Raw genomic sequence first — 22,738 nt, 5'->3', positions numbered from 1 at the left:
GAGGAGTATTTTTAAACAACCTGTAGATTCAATCTATCCCTTGTGAAGAGATTTTTTAATGGTGATGAAAAGTTAAAGGAGGTGGGCTTTGACGCCCAATCAAAACATTACACATAATCACTGAAATCAGTCCCATCCTTCATGGACAGCTTTTTGGGACTTTTTTAAAATTTCAACTTGAAGTGGTCAATGATGGCAGTTTTCTAAGAGTGCTAACCCTGTCGCGAACAGCCACTACAAAATTGGTTTCTTCCCACCAAAACTGAAAAGGTGCTCCTGGAGAGAATGGAGGCAGTTATGGGTGCCTCTCTTTTCTGTAGGAAATTCATGCCCAGGGTCAATGTGAATGCATTTACCCTATTCAGACTTTGCCCCATCGTATTAGTCTTCCCAGGAACAGTCTAGACAGGCCTACTGTATGTGGGAAGGCTTTGATTAACCTACTGGTCAACCGAGTAAATAACTTGGCCCACCTGGTTAGCACTGTCAAAAAAATTTCTTTTTATGTCTTTTAGGGTCCTCCCTATATCATAGACTTGGTCACTTGCTTAGGCCGTATGTCATTATTCATTGTGAATAGCTGATGCTTTTAGTTTCAGTTTCATAGAAAAATGTGCATTACATCGAATACATTTCACAACTGTTTTGATTGTATGCTTTAGGTTCATATAATATTGTATTCATAGAAAGCAGAATAGCTTCAGATTTTCATGTGCAAGAGAATTCTTGTGTTATTTTTTTTACCTTACATCATGATCAAAGGGTTTATGACCCAGATGTATGAAGCCCTTTTCCCGGTCGCAATTATCAGAATCAGCCTATTTGCGAACAGAAAAAAGTATTTTGGGAGGCATCATCCCAAAAGGCCCTCACAAAATAGGGAAGCACAACATTTGCGATTCCCTATTTTGCGAATGCATTTAAGGAATCGCAAATTACTATTCCTTAAATGCAATGCAGGAAGCACCCAAGTTGTGCGATTTTTCCTTAAGAAATCACAAATGATCACCAACTTCAAGTTTGTGATTATTTGCGATTTCTTTGAAAAATTCACTTTTTAGCATTTTTTAAAGTGTCATTTGGCGCACATACATGTCCTTAGGGTATATAGGTGCACCTCATGTGCACGCATACATATTTCAGGAGTGCTACAGGGTGTCCTTTAGACACCCTTGAAATTGCATCCGCAATTTGCGAGTGCATAAAGGGTACTCGCAAATTGCAAATGTCTTCCCATTCATTCCTATGGGCCTCTAGGCCAATAGGAATGAATGGGTAGGTATTCCTTAATTGTGAATCGCAATTTGCATTTCGCAATTAAGGAATATTTAGGATTCGCAAATATTATTGTGATTCCTACCTACATAGCGAATCCTTAATAGCGATTCGCTAAAAATCGCTATTAAGGACACGCAAACTGCTACAATTATACATCTGCCCCAATGTTTCTTAATAGTGTTTTATTGGATGAGGGAGCACTCCGTTCACTCTGTAGTTTTACACTTGTCTTCGGTGCTATGGTTACTGGGTTTGTCAGTCCCTGGTAATTATAGCTTGTTTATGTTGGGTATGTTGGCCCAACGAACCATGCACTATTCACTTGGTGCTATGCACCTAAACATATAATACTTTTTTACAGCAAAACATGGACCTGTTGTGATTACAGTATCTTGTCTTTTATTTTTAAACTTCTTTTATGTCTTGTTGATCATATATGCACTTCATCATTCTTTGTTATTAACAATCTTTCGATTAACATAAATGGTTCAAAGTAACAATCAATATATTCTTAACATTTCATATTCATGTTATGATTTACTTTGCAAAATATTGTACATTTTGTAAGAGAGCCCAATGCATTTCGGCACTACCAAAGTGCCTTCATCAGGGGCAGACCTGTAAAAATAAACAAAATAACCTTGTAAATACTGTTATTGGGTGCCCATGCGTGTTAGTGAATGTGTTTTGTGATTGTTTTTACCTGAGTATGGTGTATTCAATGCTCTAGCCTGCGTAAACAAAATTGTAGTATTCATGAGAAACAGCTTGACAACTAATCTATAATCATTAAGCCGTGCCAATTTCAAATCCAACTAATGAGAGTCCCAAACATTCTGCTTACCGTTAATGTCGTTATTTCACCAGCTTCCTAAATGATAGATAGTAGACATAGATCTAGTTTAGTGTCCAGCTTATGATTTTGGACAATCCTTTACCGTTAGTGCTACAAAAACGTATGTTAAGGTGCCTACCTGGTTCTCCAAAACTTTATCTATCTGTAAAACATAAACAGACATACCACGTATTTGATATTCAGAGTCAGACCTTGTAAGCCACCAAACAAAGCACGATTTCCCTTTTTAAACCGGTACCAGATCTCCACATACCTCTGCAATTCAACTCTCCCGTTTTCTCTATATTAAGAAAAAACAAAAGAAAACCATTTTCAGCGTCATGCCGTGCTGTTAACAACACGTTTTTACGCTTAGTTCCTCTGAACTCCCCTAGACTGCCAGCTTACCTAATGTGCATATCTTCCACGTCGCCTTGATCGAACTCGCTGTTGCTAGTACGAGCAATGATTTCGCTACCCGCGTTGTCGGTCCGTTACTAGAGACGTTTCTTAAAACATAAGTTCAGACTGTTATATAGAAGCTGTTCACATCCTTCTCAGTGATCCATCCAGAGCTACCTGAAACGATTTACCTCAAAACATTCCCAACAGAGGCATAACATAGCATTGCTTCACCCTGCAAACCGGACATTAGTCTAATGGTTTAAGATCAAACATTAAGGAATTATAAAAACGCCGCAAACATCAAATGCTCCTAATTATCATAGAAATTTCATGTACCTCTTATATCATACGTACTATTTTACTTATTTCTGGAAATATTCTATTTCATTTATCTGCATTCAAACTACCATAAAATAAAGTGCCGGGTTTAAATCTTGGTGGGTGGCCAGTTTCACTGCCGGGGCGACAGGGTAAATGACTCTGTTGCCCTTCTGAACATGCCGCCCACCAAATTTAGACTTGTCTGCTGGGCTAGCAGACATTTTCGAGCATTGGAAGGCACTGCTGTCACAGCAGTTCCTGTAAATGCATTGCAAGCTTGTCAGATGGCTCTGTCAACATGACAGAGTTTTGTGACAAACATACACATTTTTTTTACTGTCGAAAAGAAAATCCTGTGTTGGAATTTTCTTTTTGAAAATATAATAAAAACAATCCCCTCACACAATGGGAGTTCCCTTGCATGGTGAGGGTGGCATTGAGCACCTTTCAATGACTTTTGCCAGCAGATTTTTCCCAGAGATGACTGGCATGGAAAATTGGCTGTATGTTGGCCCTTTCAAATTAGATGGGCAGACATACAGTCAAACCTCCAGCGTCCTTTACTCGGTCGGACTGTCGGAGGGGTATGACTGCAAGTAGGCTCTGCCTTAATCAAACTTATGGTTCTCCTGATTGTAAATAGGGTGGGCACTGCATAATATTGGTGGGTAGGAAACTTTGTTGCAGTGGTGACAAATTTCCCTCTCCACCAACATTTAAATCAGGCCCTTAGCCATTAAAAATAACAGTGTGCATTTATGCTGAAAGGAGGCCAGAACTCACAATAATAAACAAATAATTGTGATAGTCTGTGGCATTGTTACATGCCTGTTATTCATTATCTCCAGGTAAGGTGAGGGAAATGTCAGGGTCATAACTTGTCTGCTACTTCAACCCAAAATTGCGAAGTTGGTCCATACCTGCTCTTGCCTAATAGCCTCAAGAGATCTACCAGGTAATATTTACATAATATTTGTTAAAATGTTACAGTTGGAAACCCTGTATCATCATCTCTTCTGGCATGGAGCCACCTGTTGCAGAAAAGCCTGACATGGTACCACCCTATATGTAATTAAGGAGTAACTCTGGAAAATGTAACCAAAATAAATATACACAGACAAGTGCAAATATAGCCAAATTGATATATATTTTTTATATTTGTTATCCAAGGGAAAAACATGTTAAAGTTCTCTATAGGTCCAGCCATGCTAATCTAATATTTTGGTGCTGTTTTCACCTACAGTATGAATTTAGGAAAGCTCTACAGACTTACAGTGCAGACTCAAATTATATTTTAAAAGAAGAAACCCCTTTAGCCTTAGGGCCTTATTATGAATTTGGCAGTGTGGAAGTGGGACCGCCCTGCTCCAGAACCACCAAACCTGTGTGAGCACTGCACGCCAGTTTTTGATGTTTTTCGTCACTGGCGGTCGGTCCTTTAAAAAAGGCATTGCAATGGGAACGCCAAAGCAAGTTCCTGCAGGGCATGGACTGTCAAGTCCTTGACCTGCTGGAACTGGGGGTTCATGCATGCAGGGGGGCACCCCTGCATATATCCCCGGGCCCAGATGCACAGGGTGGCGCACAGGGCCCTTTGTTTCATCACTGCTAAACGTTTCACAGCAGGCCGACCACTGTGAAAAGTGAGGCGGGGAGGAAACTCGCCAAAAAGTTTGTGGCCTCAAGACCACTACAAGACCATCAGGGATTGCGGATCCCTGGGGGCAGCAGCGGTCCCATGACGCTCTGACCACCCTACTTGTAATAGGGTGGTCAGACCACCGGTGCAGCAGTAGCTGCACGGCGTCAGGAGTTTGGCAGTCCATCTGACCGGCAAATGCATAAGAAGCCCCTTAGAGACAATATCTAAATCCGTTTCAAGCACTTATTTATGAAGAAGTTGGTAAAGTAGTGTGTAGCTGTAGGGGTCTAGGCTTTGGTAAAATCATGAATCCTATCTTTAATATTTTTGTATTAAAACATTATAACATTTTGGAATCATTTTCACTTTTTTTTACCAGTGCTAGTTGGGCTAAAGTGTCTAATTACTCCCATTTCAGTCTAGTTTATACCCCATATCCACAAACTGCATAATTATTACCTTTTATAACCTTTAAACTTTTTTATATAAGGGTTTCAATGTTTCAGTTGCATTAGGCAGGAAGGGCAATTGGCAATGTCCAAGTAGGAGGAACACATTACATTGAAAACTTTTTCTGTAATGTTGATACCTTTTTATTTTGAAGTCTCAGCTACAGACAGCTTCAGCTTTATGTTGTCAGACCTACTTTTTCCAATACATGATGTATTTAGAGGGTTTCTTGCACATGATTGGTTGGCTCTGTTGTCAATCTTAGTCATGTGCCAGCGATTCAATTGTTTGCGTCCTTATACCGGTATTTGTCCTGCTCATAAGCATGTTGGTCTCACAGTCTTCTGACTGGATGAGCTTCATCCTTCCAATGCAAACTTAAGGTTACTCATTTTTCTTGGTTTTTGCAGTATGCATTCAATGGGAGAATATGTATTTTCTCTCTCCCCTGCTTGGTACTATGACCTCCTCCCACTGCATGCTCTTTTTCCTACCCAAATGCTTCCTGTCCCACTCACTAATTTAAATATTTTAGTTTTTGTATTGATTTATTTGTCAAGTGACTGGCAGGTACAAAGTGCTATGGGTCCACTCGTTTCTTCTCACTGTTTTTACAATATTTGTTTTTATTTTTCATTTTCTGCTCTAACATAGACGTCGCCATGCTAGAATGGTAAATTAAAAATAATTGCCATGTGCCACCATACATGCTTGAGTCATGATGCCCACATGCTCGTGTGGTACAGTACACGCTTGTGCATTCATCATGATGACCACATAAGTACTGAGCGCCATCTTGCCATGTTTTACAATACAAAAGCCAATTGCAAGACTGGCAGGCATTTCTGCGCATGCGTCTTAATAGGATGAAAAACCTTTCCTGTATAACTGACAAAAGCACATATTTCCTTGTGTGTCCCTGATCTGTGAAACGTGTTTTTTCCAATTTCTTTTTTTAGCTTCTCCTGTGTTTTTATATTTGCATTTTTCAGTATGTGTGTTAACGTCTGATGTATATGGCGGATGAAAATTCCTGTCAATGTGCAACTCTACCAAACAGCCACCTTTACCCTTCAAATGCACATTGTGTCCTATATAAAGCTTTCTGTTCAGCATTATTGCCCACATAAAGCAGCAAAGATGAACTGGTACACTTTTCAGTGTTTCTGCCTGAATACTTCAACTGTTTCTCTTTGGATGCTTAATGAGAACATCAATAACTGCTGGTAACACACACTATAACAGCTTAGTTGTCAACACCAAGCTGTGTTTTATTGTTGCAGAAATTCAACATATTGTATGAAGGTGTCCATGTCCCTGACAGTGGCGGAAAATGACTCTGGGCTTTGTTACAACAGTCGAATACGCTACATAGAAAAATCAGAGGTCACTAAAAGAAAAGAGATAATCTGCCCCGATATCGAGGACTACAAATCAGCAAGTCAGGAGACTGATGTCATCTGGTACAAGGTAAATCATGGCAACAATTACAATAAATATTTGATTGTATTTCTAAGCTATTATCTCTAGTAGTTCTGGATTTTCATCATGAAAGAATGTATACACCAATGAAAACAAGTTGTGGTCATACAGTGCTGTAGTGTAACAAAACATCTATTTCAATATTTTAACTTGTTTTTTTATATATTACTTTTTTCCCACATGTCTGCCGTTTAAAAGACACGTAAATGCCCAGAGTACCTATTACCCAATTTAATGGTGGTCGGTTTTCCAGCCTCACAACAATTAAATAACGAGGTATCATTGTGGAAATTTGGAATTGGGACCTATACATCACAGCACATTTCAAGAGTTCATGGCCGACTTCATCCTTCTAGCTCAAAAGCTTGAAATCAGTGAACTATCATGGTATTTCAAGTGACAGACCAAGCCCCGATTTTGAGCATACCTTATACACAATACGGAATTGTCTGCACCAATATTGTCATTACTACTATTCATGTTTCACCTTATTACGAAGGATTCTGAGAAACACTGTCAATCTGGTTTCTGCCCTCGAGCAACTAAAAGCTGAAAGAGACATCTCTGATAATTATTTTTTATAATATATATTTTTATTGAGAGTTCATAAAGACAAAATAAACATTACAAGACACATTTGTAGTAGAATTAATACAGTACAGGACACATAAATACAAAAACGTGTTCAGATTTCATCAGTTAAAAAGTTACTTGTAAAGTGCAATGTGTATAAATAAAAGCAATCTAGCAGACTCATATTAAGAAGATGTGGTTAAAATTAGATATCGACGGAAAACAAACTAGGATTCAAACAAACTCTAGAACTTCTCATATTTCTTAAGAGCCCCTGATCTCAATGCATATTTTCTTTCCCTGCCCTGGCTTCGTTGTAATTTTACCTTCCATGCCTGAAAAGTTTGCACTAGATCTGTTTTCCAGGATTGTAAAATAAGGGATTTAGCTATTAAAGAGGCTATAAAAAGGGACTCATCGTATGGAGTGTGGCTCGAAGAGCAGCCTAGGACAGGAATTAAATCATCAAATGATATAATGACTTTGAGCTCAATAGAGAGGTATTTTTCTATTTCCTTCCAGATTGTCTTAATTTTTTAGCACTCCCAGACGATATGCTCCCAGGTGCCTTTTTCTTCACAACGAAAGCATTTGTCGGCGACTTGGGGAAAAATACTGTTCTGTAGATTAACCATTTAATATAAAATTGCATACGTTTAAAACTAGCGCCGCGGAAGATGGATTTATTAAATGTATTTATCTTATCCCATACCTGCTGGCTAATTTCAATATCTTCCCCCTTTTTCCACCTCTCAATGATCTTACTGGAGGCTTCCTGCCCTTTGTTTTCTTTTAGTATTTTAATCCAAATACTCATCTTCTTTTGTATTTGATTGTTCAAAGCTGTAGAGACATTTTCTTTATGAAATAAATTGCCTATATCAAGCTCTCTGAGTTTTGGATTAAGCATAAGAAAAGACCAGTTCAGAATTGTATGGGAATGGTGTATCTGTCTAGAAATTTCCTCCCAAGACTTCCACCTATTACCCATAAGGAAGTCCTCAATTTTCTCAAAGCCATTCTCCTTTCAGAGATGTATTATATTATTGTCCATGCAGCCCTCTTCTCCTAAACTGAGGTTGGTTAAATCCGTTGTATTACCTATTTTAGGGATATAATAGAATTTCAAAAACTGAGTTTTCTGTTTAAAAATCCACTGTAGGGACTTATAACGAACTTTCTTTGGATCTTTCGTAATTCTAACCGGGTCAGTGATTTTTGATTCTGACAACATCTTCTTCATAAAAAAATTGTCTGCCTCGTGGATTTAAAAAAAAAAAAAACTAAAACTATGGTGTGCAAAAGACGCAAAATAATATTCTCTAATATTTGAAAGGGATAGCCCTCCTTGTGCGGGTGGGAGATATAAAGTGCTAAGTGCAAGCCAAGGAGATTTTTTTGCCCAGAGAAAAGAGGAAATCAAGGCATCTACTTTTTAAAAAAAGAAGACCTGGATTGCACAGGGTACGGCGCTGAAAAGAAAGTTAAAAAGAGGTAAGATCGACATACGTACTAATGCTGCCCGTCCCATTAAAGACAAAGGTAATAAATTCCAGCGATCTAAAAGAGACCCAACCTTTTTTAACAGAGGTATAAAATTCAACGAATACAAATCTCTGATAATTATTGGGTGGTGTGTGGAACTACTTCCATACCTTATCAATATTTCAACAGTGGTTCAAATATTGGAAATCAGAAATAATCCTATGACGAATGGTAATTGGCTCCGTGGATTTTGACTATACCAAAATGAAATAATAATCGGCACTAAATTTATTAGAGAAGAAAGCAATCACAGGCGCTCTTTAGGTGTAAAGAGGTCGCTTTATTGGAGGCAAGCTGGGCGTACCAACAATATCCTTTGGCTTCTTGCTGTACAAACTATCATGCCCTAAACAGTGAGATAAACAATAAATACCTAACCCATTCACATTTCCCTGTTTCTCCTCTTCTGTGCCATATCCATCTATATAACTCCCTGAGTCTTCTCTGAAGCTTCTCCTGGCACCATTTGATCTTCACACCAGGAAGACTTGGCTGCCCTTGGACCAAACCTGCCATCCTTCTGTTCACTCCTTGACTCTTAACCTTCCTTGGACTCTTCCATGATATCCCAAATTTCAGCCTGAGTCACTTTTTGACTGCAACAAGAAGTATCCATTGATCGAGGTGGTACTGCTGTTGTCCCCCTGCCCCTCCCCAGAACCAGAACTATTAATTTGCCTTACTTCAAAGTCCTTAGAGCTTCCACCCTCTAAATAAAGTGCATTCCGAGCATCTACAAATGCACCCCATCTTTCTGAAATAACTCTTGCTGCATATTTACTATGTTCTGATGCCTTTAAACCTCAACTCCTTGCACCCTGAACAACCTAGAGATTACCCTATTTACTTCCCTTCTGGCTTTGTTTATCAGCCGCTGGTTTCTTTGCCACTACTAAACCCTTCTTGGAAGTAGTTGTGAGCAGTTGGACACCACTCCTTCAATGTTCTAATATCCCTTTTATCGTCTTTAAAAGTTCTAGGCTCATAATTTGCTTCAGATCAGTCTCATTGCCATGTGTATAATCAATACAACCAGTTGTCCCTAGAACTCCGTAATCCTGACATTAACTGCTCTCATTTCATCTCCCCATTTGCAAACCATTTTACTGTGGATTTGTCTTGGTCCAAACACTGTTGTATTCCATGCTGTAACTATTCTGCTTGCAACTCCAGCCCAATGAATCAGGGAGTGTTCGCGTATCCATATTTACTCTTTACAGCATTCTATCCATTTCCTACCAGCCAAGGGAGAGAAACTGTTTATAAACCATAGCTTTATAGTATCACATATCCCCACATGCATTCACTCTTCCATCTAACCATTCTTTTTTAATTCTGTCTCGTCTATCCCTTTGTGAAAAACACCTGTCACTGCCCCTATTTTAACAGTCATAAACCACCCAGAACTTTCCTAGGTGTCACCAAATTCCCATTCATGTACATATTATCGCCTCCTTTTTATCAACCATTGTTTTCAATGTCCACATGGGACCTCTTACAAAACCCCTTACTTCTCTCATTGATACTTACAAACCTTTCCCTCTATGATCCATTATACTATTTCTTAAAATTAGTCATATCTCCCCCCCCTCTGTATCCATACATCTTCCCTTGGCGCTTGTAAATGAACGTTCTCTTAAGGCCTGGAAAAGATCTAAGTGAAAATGGAATGGAACAAGAAGTGTTCCTGAACAGATAGATGAGTATGCAGGTCTCACATGAACCTTCACCGCCTCTAGTATCCATTCCATTATAATTTTCTTTCTCTTTTGCCCAAACTTCCAAAATCCTCTGTACCAATTCGCTTTACACTAGTTCATAACCCTTAAAGCTTTTGCCATAAAGAGCAATGTCTGCTATTTTCCCAACGCTGGTAACTGCAGGGCGTCTTCTCTCAATTAGTTTTCCCACATATTGAACTGTCTCTTCTTGTCTTAGTCTTAACCCCAACTGATCTCTATCCTTGCACCTTGCTCGAGAATGCACAAATTCAAGCCATACTGGTCTATAGTTCCAGGTTGACTCTAGTAATGACTTCCCCAACAGGCTTCTCACTCTTAACCAAGTTCCCACGGCACTTCTGTGACAGTTGTTGTCTTAATATCTGCTCCTGTGCCTAACCACTGAAACTCTCCCACAGTGAATGAGACAGAGCATCTGGTTTTGTATCCCTATAATATATTTCACTCTGAGCCATTGTTATTTTGCAAACACAGCAGGACATATCTCTTAGAAAATTAAGGACAAGCCTATATTTTGGATTATGTCAATTGTAGGTATGTACTATTGATTCCTTGTCTATACAAAATAGAACATTTTTTATTCACAGCTTTTTGCCCCAAAATGTACCTACCACCAATACTGTAAAAACTTCCAGAAGGGCAATGCTGTTTCCTCCAATTTTCCGGCCACTTTTCAGCACACCATTTTCAATACAGCCTAAACATCTCTTTTCCAGATGTGTTATAAAATATCTCAATGGTCGAGTCAAGCTGGTCATAAAGCTGCCACATTCACCCTAGTATATGTTGTCTAAAAGTGTTTCAACATCCATAAACCTCCCTCACTCTCTTAGTGTACCCTACGATGAGGTCTGGATGCCCCTCTTATAGCAAAAGCCAAGATCCTGTTAAAAGCTCTGTCTGGAGCTACTACTCTATATGAATAACTGAGATATTCTAATAGCTGTTAAATTAGATGCAGTTTACATTTGCTCTTAGTTAATGCATCTTTTAGCAACCACTGTAAGCGTGACTCCATAGCTACCAAATCCAGTTCTATGCCTAAGAATGTAAAAAAATAATTTGTGTCACTCTCTGTCTTTTCTTCAGCTAGTGGTATTCCCAAATGATCACTCACTTCCCTAGACGTTTTAAACTGCCTTACATTCATCTGTGTGGTCACCCTTCATTATCATGAGGAAATCATCAAGGTAGTTCAACACATGCTCTGCCTTGGTAACGTCTTCACTGTCTATTCCAAATGTATGCTAAATGTTTCCATGACTGTACAAGCGACTGCACAACTCATGGACATTACTCTGCCAATGTAGTACTGTCCATGATTTTTCCCAATAACTAACATATCATGTGGATGAATTGGTAGGAGTCTTCAAATGTATTTAATGTCTTCTTTTGCCATTTTCGCTCCTGTCCTACAAACTCTTATCATACATACTGCTTCATTAATACTCGTATATACTTCTGAACAATCCTTTTGATCAATGTAATCATTAATAGATCTCCCCTTTAGCCATGATTGATGATAAATCAGCCTACATCCCTTTTTCATATTTTTGGGTACCATACCAATCGGTGGTATCAATCTAATTATTAATTGATGGTGACTCAAATAGTCCCACTATTATGCCCCCATGACCTTATTGCCAAGTTTCCATTGCACTAACTTCTCATTCCCCTATAAGATTTTTAATTGTCTTTCCACCTTGTAATTCTTTATCTTGTGTATGGTATCATGTCAATATCCCATTCTTAATTGGCACAATTGCCTTTTCCAGGTAAATCTTTAATTTATAATTTTACAAACCAGCTCCGTTCTAAAAACATAGATACAAACTTGTATTTACAACATTGTTACAAACTAGAATTAAAATGTATTCTTGAGAATCAATTTTGAATATTTATCTGGTCTCACTTGCCATAAAATATGCATATATCAATAGGAAATACGTTGCCATCTCATTGTCCAAGTGCATTTTTTGTTTGGTTTACTGACAATACCACTCAGTTACATGAGATGAATAAGTCCTAATGTCTGCCTGTCAGGAGTAAAGTGTCTGAGGAGAAGTTTATAACTCTAATCATGTTCAGGTATTTAAATCGGGTAGTGTAAGTATCAAACTTGCACTCAAATTTAAGCCTATGTGTTAAAGTTCACTCTTGGCCTAGTTTGGTGACTTTCTTCAAACTTTGGTTACAGAAAAGCTTTTATGGAATGAAACATGTATTACATCACATTTTTTGTACACATTTTGGTAAGACTTCTCTGTCAATAATTTGTCCTGCAAAGAAAAAGTGTTTTTTCTTCCACTTTGTTTTATGTTTTGAAGTTCATGAAATGCCTTACGAATACAATGTTTTTAGAAAACTTTTTATCTAATATTTACATTCATATTATTGTCCATCTAAAACACAGTATATCTTTACATTTCACTTTTAAGAACAGATCTTGGATCTAATGTACCAAAAAACGTTGCATCGTCAAAGCTAGTGCACCAAACTGTTAACCCCTTCACTGTGGCGGCTACTCCGCCGTAGAGTGCTAAGGGGGCGGGGCGGCCGCGCGGCGGCCACATGCTGGTGACGGAACCGCTCCGTCATCAGCCGCGGTTGGGCTGTGCTCATGTCGGAGCGGTTCCATCATGGCCCCGCCCGCTCAATAGAACGTCCAGCGCAGGCACGGAATCCGCGCCACGCAGGCGCGGCGGCAGGGCCATGACGGAACCGCTCCGTCATCAGCACAGCGCCACCGCAGCTGATGACGGAGCAGTTCCGTCATCAGCATACAAAGGGTTAAAATGCAAAGTGCCAATTCACCAAGCATAAAGGCACTTTGTGATTCATAATTATCATTATAAATTGTGATGCGCACATTGGGATACCTTATGAGTCACAAGTGAAACAAGGTGTAAAGGAGTCAAAATCTGTGCAAAACAAGATATGCTTAGGTCATACTGAGGCAGGTGGTAAATATTTGCAAAATGTAATTGAGATCTTTTCTATAAATGAAAAATTAAATGCGCCAAAAAAGGGTATAGCAATAGTAAAACAAAATATGTATTATTGAAAGATATAAAGTTAACCATTTTCAATAAAATTCAAAAGGGCTAACTCCTAACATAGTTGTCAATTTTAAAGACACTTCTAAATTAAGCTGTTGCATGGGCAGGCAAGTTCTGCCTGACAATGAGGGCATAAGACCAATGATAAAAATAACTGTTACACGTATAGGTTTTCCTGTAGCATGGCAATCCCTGGTGCCAGTGACTTAATGGTTGCATATTATGAATTCTCCGTGAAGTCAGATAGCCTTAATAGGTGTAATGATGAATAATCTTGATAAATAAGAACAAAATGACATGGCAAAGAAAATATGCAAGGTCCTTAGATATGTCAGATGGCTTTCCTGTGGTGTATTTATTCTATTGCATATTTTACAATGCTTGGATCACTTCAACAGGCAGTGGGCATAGGCAGAATCTGAATGGAGCTCCATGCGCCTTGACAGCATACCATGTAGTGAAGAGTTTTGGAAGAATGAAAAGTTCAAAGTCATTTTGATGATAGTGAAGGTCATTTAAATTGCACTGTTCATTGTATAGGTCCAGATTATCTTCTTCATTGAGTTCACTGCAGCGACAATCCAAAAATGAGGTTAAATTAGCCACGCCTCATGCTCAACATATTATGGCAGTCCTCACCCTTTTAACAATATTTAGACACATCACTCTATAGTCTTGCACTACGACAACACTTGGGCAGTGTCATTAGTTGTGTACAAAGGCGTCACTTCTTCTGTGTACAGTTAGAAACAAGTCATTGAGTTCTTAGCTTGAGTCTCAAGGAGTTTCCAGTGCAGGTCTAACTACTCTAATCTCAGATATTCCACATCGGTGAATCAAAGCAATAAAGTTTCAAGTTAATTGAGACACTAATCATCAAATAGGAGTCATGGCATCATCAGTAGTCCATCTCACACCGTTATTCCACAGTGGGCTTTGTGCTACCTATAAATCTGACACTTCCAAATTATTTGTGTTTCAGAATATCATATACATAAATATTCGGATGTAAGTAGTGAATGCTAATATTGCCCCATTGAGTGTAGATTTTCTATTATTAACTCCTACAGGGAAATATGTTTGTAGGCCCTTTACCCCTATGTTCTTAGGGAGCAGGTAGAGGCTAGCTGTCATTGTCCTTGGAGCAGGTTTACAACCCTGGACATTCACAAAGCAGGAAACAATATCCCTCCACATCCATTGTGAGGCACATATAAATGTTTCAGTAGAGGCAATATAAAGAGTGAAAGTAGTCTTAAATTAGCCAAAACCTATTGGTGATTTAAATTACAATTGTGATCTTTTGCCACCAAAGGATGTAATCAAAATGAGCCAGTTTCTTCTTCAGAAATAAAAGTTCTGTCAAAAGCTAGCATGGAATCTGTTTTGGTACACAAAATTAGTATCTTAGAAATTGTATTTTTGCTTTCCGTAACACTCTCTCTCCCAAAAACACACCTAAATCTGGACTAGTTGCTCCTACCAAGGACAAACTAAATCCCCGGCCCCCATAATCAGTTTGTTTCTCATAATATGTTGTGTGTGTCTATGATTATCCTAGATAGGGCAACTTCAGAAAGAAACATTATATTTTGGTTGTATGTGACCTGGGTGTTTCCTTCCCTCCCTGGATCCTTTCAGGCGTCTTGTCTGTGAAGAAGAGCAGTTGGCCTGAAAAGTAATTAGTAGTAAAGGAAGCAAGAACAATCCAATTTGGCAATAGGAACCTGCAAATTCAGCACATTGGTACTCCATGGTCTCATTTCGACAGGATATTCGATTAGCATTGTGAGCAAAAATATTACTCAGCACAATCAATGTTACGATTAAGAAGAAAAGACCCGCCGATGGACACAAATATTAAAGGGAATAAATAGAAACAAATCAGATCACAGTAGAAAGAGAGTACTGTGTCACACGTGATCACAGAGTGAAAACGTTAGGTGAACGTGAATGGGAGTGTGCAAATACAACAGATAGCTACAATCCTAGAAATTAATATTTTATGTTCCCACAGCTATAGCCTACAACAAATAGGCCAAGACACAGCCTGTCTGCCACAATGACAATAAAGTTTTAACCCTGTAAACGACTTCATCATCATCAGGACAGGCACAATTAACGACACGGACTGACTTTGAGAGTCAGTGTCGGTATACTTAGTTCACGCAGGGGAATGATCACAAAATAAGAAAATGTGATACCGCTTGACTCAAACAGCACCGGTTGCACGGACAGCCCATTGCAGTTTCAATTCATTTACTTGTGCTTTTGATATTTTTTTGTTTTTTCCCTAACCAGTCTTCCTTTCAATTACAAACCTATTTCAGTGCTGAGAGAAAATGTGGGCTATCTAATCTCGAAAGGTACTTTTAAACATCACACTTTGTCCTTTTTAGATGCCAGTTGGGGTAAAACAGTTCTTATGGCTTCTCCTCCCTTCTAGTGGCAGTACTTGACTTTCCAAGTGGGTGTGAAGTGGTGTGCTGCTAGGAAAAAATAGATCAATTTCTAAAGTTAGAGGGACTGCACCATCATTGCAAACTTCAAAGCTGGCACTTTCCCCGATGACTGGAAACGCACAGAAATCAAACCCCTCCTCAAGAAGCCCTCACCAGACCAGACAGACCTCAAGAACTACCAACCCATCTCTATCCTCCCTTTCGTGGCCAAAGTCACCGAGAAGATCGTCAATGCTCAACTAACGAAATTCATCAAAGAGAGTTCCATCCTCGGCCCCTCCCAATCTGGATTCTGCAGCAACCACAGCACAGAGAAGACACTACTCGCTACTGCAGATGACATTGCATCCTCCTTGACCAAGCCCACACCACGGCCCTGATCCTACTCAACCTATCTGGAACCTTCAACACCATCTCCCACCACACTCTCACAGCCAGAGTCCATGACGCCGGCATTCTGGGAACCGCCCTCAACTGGATCTGCTCCTTCCTCACCGGCGGAACCCAAAGAGTCAGACTTTGCCATTTCCTCTCCAAACCCACAGAGATCAACTGCGGAGTACTCCAAGGATCGTCGCTCAGCCCTAGGTTCTTCAACATCTACATGGCCCCCCTCACAGCTATTGTCAGACAGCATGGACTCAGCATAGTATCCTATGCCGATGACACCCATTTCACCCTCTCATTTACCAAGGACCCCCTCACCACCAGACTCGGCTTCCAAGAAGGAATGAAGGCTGTTGCATCCTGGATGAACATCAACTGCCTGAAGCTTAACTCGGAGAAGACAGAAGTCCTCGTCCTCGGACCCCCCCTTTGCATGAGACAACAAATGGTGGCCCACCGCCCTTGGCAGCTCCCTGACCCCCACGGAACACATCTGGAACCTCTGCATCATTCTCGACTCATCCCTCACCATGACCCGACAGATCAATGCCGTCGCCCCCACCTGCTTCAACACCCTCCTCATCCTTTGCAAAACCTTCAAATGGATCCCCACCGAATCAAGAAAACAGTCACCCACACCCTCATAACCAGCAGACTGGACTATGGAAATGCTCTCTATAATGGAATCAACAAATTCCTGCTCCACAAGCTCCAGACCATACAGAACACCACAGCTAGACTCGCCCTTTGCATTCCTCAGGATGAACACATCACCCAGCATCTGCAAGACCTCCACTGGCTCCCCATTAAGAAGAGAGTAACCTTCAAGATAGTCACCCACGCCTACAAATGCCTCTACAACAGCGGACCCCAATATCTCAACGAATGAATCTCCTTTCACGCACCCAAGAGAAACCACTGAGCCATCACCCTCACCGAAACCCTTCAGATCTGCGGAGATAGAACAGGTGGAAGAGTCGTCTCCTATATCGCAGCAAAGGCCTGGAACAAGCTCCTGATCAACATCATACACACCCCTGCTCTGCACATCTTCTGGAAAACCCTCAAGGCCTGGATCTTTGACTGACTGGAGCTGCACCTCCCTTCCCCTAGCCCCTTGAGACCCTCAGGGGTACGTAGCGTGCTTCACAATTCCTTGATCGATTGATTGACTGTTGCGTGAGGGCAAACACTAAAACCTTTTACATGAAGATATCATAATGAGGCTGAAATGACTGAATCCTTTTTGTTTAGAGAGTTCTCATGGAAGGAGGGAAAGTTGTTTCAAAATCAGTAACAGATGTGGTTCTTCCAATTCATATGGCTAAATCTCATAAAGGACTCAAAGCTCCAAAGTGTGATGAAACTCTGCCTTCTGCTGTATTGCATAGAATTCTCTGAAAGGTTTAGAGTAAAATGAGATGGGAAGGGTGGAGAAAGATTTATTTTGTTTTGGCAGACATTCTACAGGTACTGGGCCAGGTGAGATACAACCACTAGATAGTTACTAGATAATAATGTTACGCACCCCCACCAGCTCCTCGGAGCACTCCCTGGCCAGTAAGAAACATCCGAGGAGTAAACAATCCTCTCTGACCTTCCTGTGAAGTTTACAAACATATTTCCCAGAAGTTGACTAACGTATCTCCTAAAGGCTTTGGAAGTGCTGTTCAAATGTGATTTGATTGCTTCAGAAACCCAAATGCTAGACATTGTCTTCATTGCATATTGTATGGGAGAACCAGGTGTCCAGTTGGGAGATGACAGCAGTGGACTGTTCAGGACCTCCGGCAGAGCAATACTTGCATCTTTGTAGCATTCAAAGGAAACCTTGGAGCTACCAGAGAGGCCAGACGTGACTGTTTCAACATCTTCATTGGGACTGTAGGTTTTAGCAGTAAGCAGTGGCAGAGAGGGTTGCTCCTCCCTTGAAGCTGTGTACCAGTGTGCAAGATTACTGACTCTTTCCTTAACTTTCCAGCTGCTCTGAGGGTGACCAGTTTGCTGGTAACTTTTCCTGCTTTTATGTTTAGAGCATCCTGCTGTAGGATTCACATAGATGGTTCATTTACAAAACCAACATTTACAGCAACTCAGCTTATCTTGCAGACAAGCTTACTATCTGTGGACACCAGCTGCCAGGACATCAAACTGCAGACTGAGAAGTGTAAAAAAGAAAAACAATTGCATCAGGCCTTTTTCATCCAACTATTCACACAGGATCTGGAGCAACTGCTCCAAATCCATCAGGACTGCCCCAGCACTGCTCAGTTTAAGAAACAGTAGAAGATGCACATCTCTAAAGAACAGTATACTACAGTGCATTCGCTGTGTATTGTGCTAAGTATGCAGTTTTCCTGTAATTGTATTAGAATTCAACCTGAGGGTCACGTAACTAGTTAGCATGGAGGAGTCTTGTTTGTTGTCGTAATTAACCAGACAAATCACTCCACCAACTAGGAACGGCCATGCACCACTACCCACAGAATCAAAAAAGAGCTATCAATCTGTCAGTTCTCTCCATGTCCAGACATATTTACCATTCACAAACTAGCTACATCTCTTTTAAAAATACCAAATAAACACATGGACTCACAGTGACTTTTGTTTCTATGTTTCTTTTTCACATGTTCTTCAAAAGTGCTTATCCCCTGTTCTCCAACTCCATTTAAATGTTTGCTTATTACATTTCTTTTCTAAATTGGTTTGGAAGCTTTATTGTGTTGTATTATTATCTTTAATGTGATTAGATAGTGCTTGATTCCATCACACATTTCTATGGGGGGAAGCCGGCTGCGTGTGTCCTAGCTACTAGGAGCTGAGCAAATTTTTCTCATTGAGCTAATACTAACCTTTTCAATTCCATTGATACAACAACCCCTCCCCTCTGATTAATTACCCACTTTCGACATGCATCACCTATGAAAAGGATTTGTGTTCGTTGTTATCATTCAAGAAAGTTATTTTTTATGGCCATCAAGGCCTGCATTGTCTGATCCACGTTACTTATGCAGTTGGGCCTTAAATCCCTGCTGAAAAATGCACACAAATAGTTCACCCACCCAGAGCCTTTCTATGGAGAGAGAAATTGCAGAAGAAAAAAACACTAACTTCTACATTCTGAGACCCACAACAATTAGAAACAATCTGGATATAGTATTGTGCCACACAAAAGGTGCTTGGTCCAAAAGCTTTTGCATGCAGAATGTTCTCCACATGTTAGCAATGAAACGGCCCCTGGGCTATCACTGGCTCTCTACACCCTGCAAAGGATAAATAGGGCGATGAGTAAAGAACAGGATGAAATGTATGCTTGTCACTCTTGTCAACCTGAGAATCTTTTTAAAGGGTTAGGTGCCACTCCCTGCACTCTGCCGTTCAATCAACAGGACTAGAATTCAAAAAATCCAAAACATTAAAGCCTAAGTAGAAAAAGCTTATTAAAACTGCAAACGCCGCCCTATTACTGATTATGTCATACTCGCCTTGGACAGGTGGAGAGAAGAAGAAGATGTTTCATCCATCAGCCAGGGACTGATATAGCAGAAAATAAACTGGCCAGCCGCTAAGAAAAATAAAAGAAGGACAATTATTGCATGCAAAGAGCATGAGCCATGGTTTCCTCTAGAGAAATATAATGTCTGACTGGTGAATGGCCCCTCAATATTAGTGAATTCTGCTTGAATGAATCAATTCCAGAAAATGTATGTGTATACCTTTTTAACAGAACTTAGTAGCAGGAATGTTCTGTGTGATCTTAAGAGCAACCTTTGTGCTTACAAAAAATGCTCACGTCTGTTGTCCTTAACGGCCACAAAGTGAAGTATAATGGAAGAACTATTTCAGAGCCTCGCAGTCAAAGGCCGAATAATGGCTGCAGGGCGCTTGATAATACAATTGTATGCTGTCTGTCGGCCCCACGGAGGATATTATTAGGCCTAGCAACACGCGCCAGAACGCGCTGAAAGCTGGCAGCCTGTCAGCGTCGCAGATATTACTCTGTCCAAGTTTGCTAGTCCCCGTCCAATTACACAGCGCCTCCTTCACCGCCCCGGATCATGTGTACTACGCCGGAGCACATATCTGCACGTCAGGGCTCCGTGCAGCCAGTGCGCCTGATGTTATTTTAAGAACAAATAATCAGTGGGCTTCTAATCTAACATCCAGAGGCACATAATTACTAAAACTTTGTGAAATGTCTGTGACCCGCTGAGCTATGACAGGAAGTGACGATCCACCTGTGACACAAAATCGAAATGCCCACATACAGTCATTTCTTGGATAACATTAAGAGCTCACTCACTGCGGCTTACTTTCTATTTTGGACTTGGCCGACTTGAAACATGTTTTTCCCTTCATATATTGCAACTAGCCTATCCTTTTTGAAGGGTGTTCATGTATATTTGTTATCATGCTAACGGCGCTGCTCTTACCTTGAGCATATTTTTCTCTACTCGAAGCTGAACATTTTGGGTAAAACATCTAACTTTTAAAATTCAAGGAGCCCTCTTTGAAATAAGAGAAATTCTTTGTTAATAAGCTTTCAGCTAGCTGTGGCAAATCTAAGCATATACAAGTAAGCATTTGCCAGGACTTCATGGATTTGGATACCATACCGAAGAGAGCCCGTAGCATGCTCGCACCCTCACACGTGCTTGAGGAGCACAGCCAGGCGACAGGGCGTGGGGGCAAGAGGGGAAGGGTAACAGAAAGCTACACACAGGGCACAAGTCCTAAAAAAAGAAGTGGGGGACACATCAAGTTAGGCAGAATGGGCGTGGAATCACAGGAAGTGGCATCACAACCCATGACCTCATAGGAAGTGACATCAGACCTCACATATGTTTAGTAGGTCTATCATGAGCACATTTGAGCGTATTACAATAATTAAGAAATTAGATTTTGCATTGTGGTTGTGCCAAAATATTGATGCAACCCCAACACAAAATCTGGGTCTCAATGTTTAAATTGTTTTTTAAAACACTGCCATGAAGAATTTAACAACAAGGAGAAGTGTGGCAGTAAATCTGTTCTGCTTAATTGGTTGCAATGTCTGTAGTTAAAAATATCTTATATGGTTAAGGCACCAGGCCACCTGCTGCAGAGATCTTTGTGTGGCAGCTAAATCTCAGGGAATAATAATAATGGTCAGATGTCTCTGGATGATAACATATTTTCTGGAGAGATTTGTGTTTTGCCTAGTCCCTGTTTTGAATGTAGCATTGTGGGTTAATAAATCTCCTGCAAAGCATGTTATGTAATACACAGATGACAGATTTTTTATTTCATATAAATAAGTATGTGGGTTATCCTTTTGTCACTTGCAGATCAAAAATTATAATCCTTCTAATATCGCACAGTGAGGTATGAAGGACATGGGGCTCCTATACCTTGCAACTCCCACTGTGTTATGTAAGACATCTCTTATATTGATGTACACACATATGATTTACTGTCAATATATCATTTGTATGTGTAAGCTACTCATCCCAATGCAGGGTGTCAGTGCACTTTACATCACACGTACACAAATATTTTAAATACAACTATTTTGTTTTATTTTTTTATAGCACTTTACACTACTGTAGTGCGAAAGTGCTATAAAAGAAATAAAACAAAATATTGGTATTTGAATTGGTATTTATGTAAATATTGTTGCAACCAACACTTCAGACATTCTTACAATGTATGCATGTCTCATATACAGGCACTGAACAAAGTCAGAAGCATTTCTCTCTTAAGTACCTGTGAAGGTATAAGATGTGAGCCTTTATTACCCCTTCATTGCATTCAGGTGTGAGGCTCCTGTTAGCTCACAGCTAGGATACATAGACAAAAAGAGGCTTAATGGCCCCTTAACTCCGGCTTTTGTTATGGATGAAGCTGGAATCTGATAAGCCCCTTTCACGCCTGCCCGTTGCTGGTCAGAACAAACGCAGACAATGTACAGGGCTGCAAAAGTGTCCCAGTGTCATAAAATTACATCAGGACGAGTTCAGCATATTTCCGTGAATTCCGGGAGAAGTAGGAAAAGAACATGGCACTCCGCTGAAAGCACTATTTGTAAAGAAGGGGGACCCCTACTAATGATACATTCACTACTTGTAGGGAAACATATGAGAACTTTTTTGTAAAGCAATAAGTAGTGAGAATTATAGTAACGCCAAGCATCCAAGACAGTGACACTAAATTGCACAATTATTGTGACATGTAATTGAAAGCTGATAAAGACAACAATTATTCTTGTGATGTAAATTGATATTTTTGTTTTATTTCAGTATTTTTTTGCATTTATAAAGAACATATTTAATTTATAAAAATATACATTTCTGAGTTAAAAAGTGCATGATAAACATGTTAATTTGTCAGGTGAAAAAATACAAAAAGAGGGAAAATACAGGGTGGGCAACAAAGATGACTCCGATGTTAAATAGGGCTTGATTGTATTAAGCAAAGCGGTAGATGGGACTCTACGCATGTTTCGGCATTAGCCTTCTTCAGGAGTCCGTCAATTTGCAGTGCAAACATAAACACAACACTAAGGAAAACAATTGAAA

The 22,738-nt window shown here is 40.0% G+C and overlaps 1 protein-coding gene across 1 annotated transcript in view; it reads left to right on the top strand.

Moving 5' to 3' along the window:
- The window catches only part of IL1RAPL2 (interleukin 1 receptor accessory protein like 2), a gene marked incomplete at its 5' end in the record, with an annotated part of 1,483,925 nt that overhangs the window by 126,128 nt on the left and 1,335,059 nt on the right, over positions 1-22,738 (top strand). The window contains one exon of the mRNA XM_078686325.1: positions 6,215-6,401. Coding sequence (XP_078542451.1) covers positions 6,215-6,401 — 187 coding nt within the window. The remainder of the gene's footprint in view (positions 1-6,214; positions 6,402-22,738) is intronic.

This window comes from Lissotriton helveticus, chromosome 4_1, assembly GCF_964261635.1.
Source record: "Lissotriton helveticus chromosome 4_1, aLisHel1.1, whole genome shotgun sequence".
Classification (NCBI taxonomy): Eukaryota; Metazoa; Chordata; class Amphibia; order Caudata; family Salamandridae; genus Lissotriton; species Lissotriton helveticus.
The sequence above is the reverse complement of the archived record's forward strand: the minus strand, read 5'-3'. Positions and strand labels throughout refer to the sequence as shown.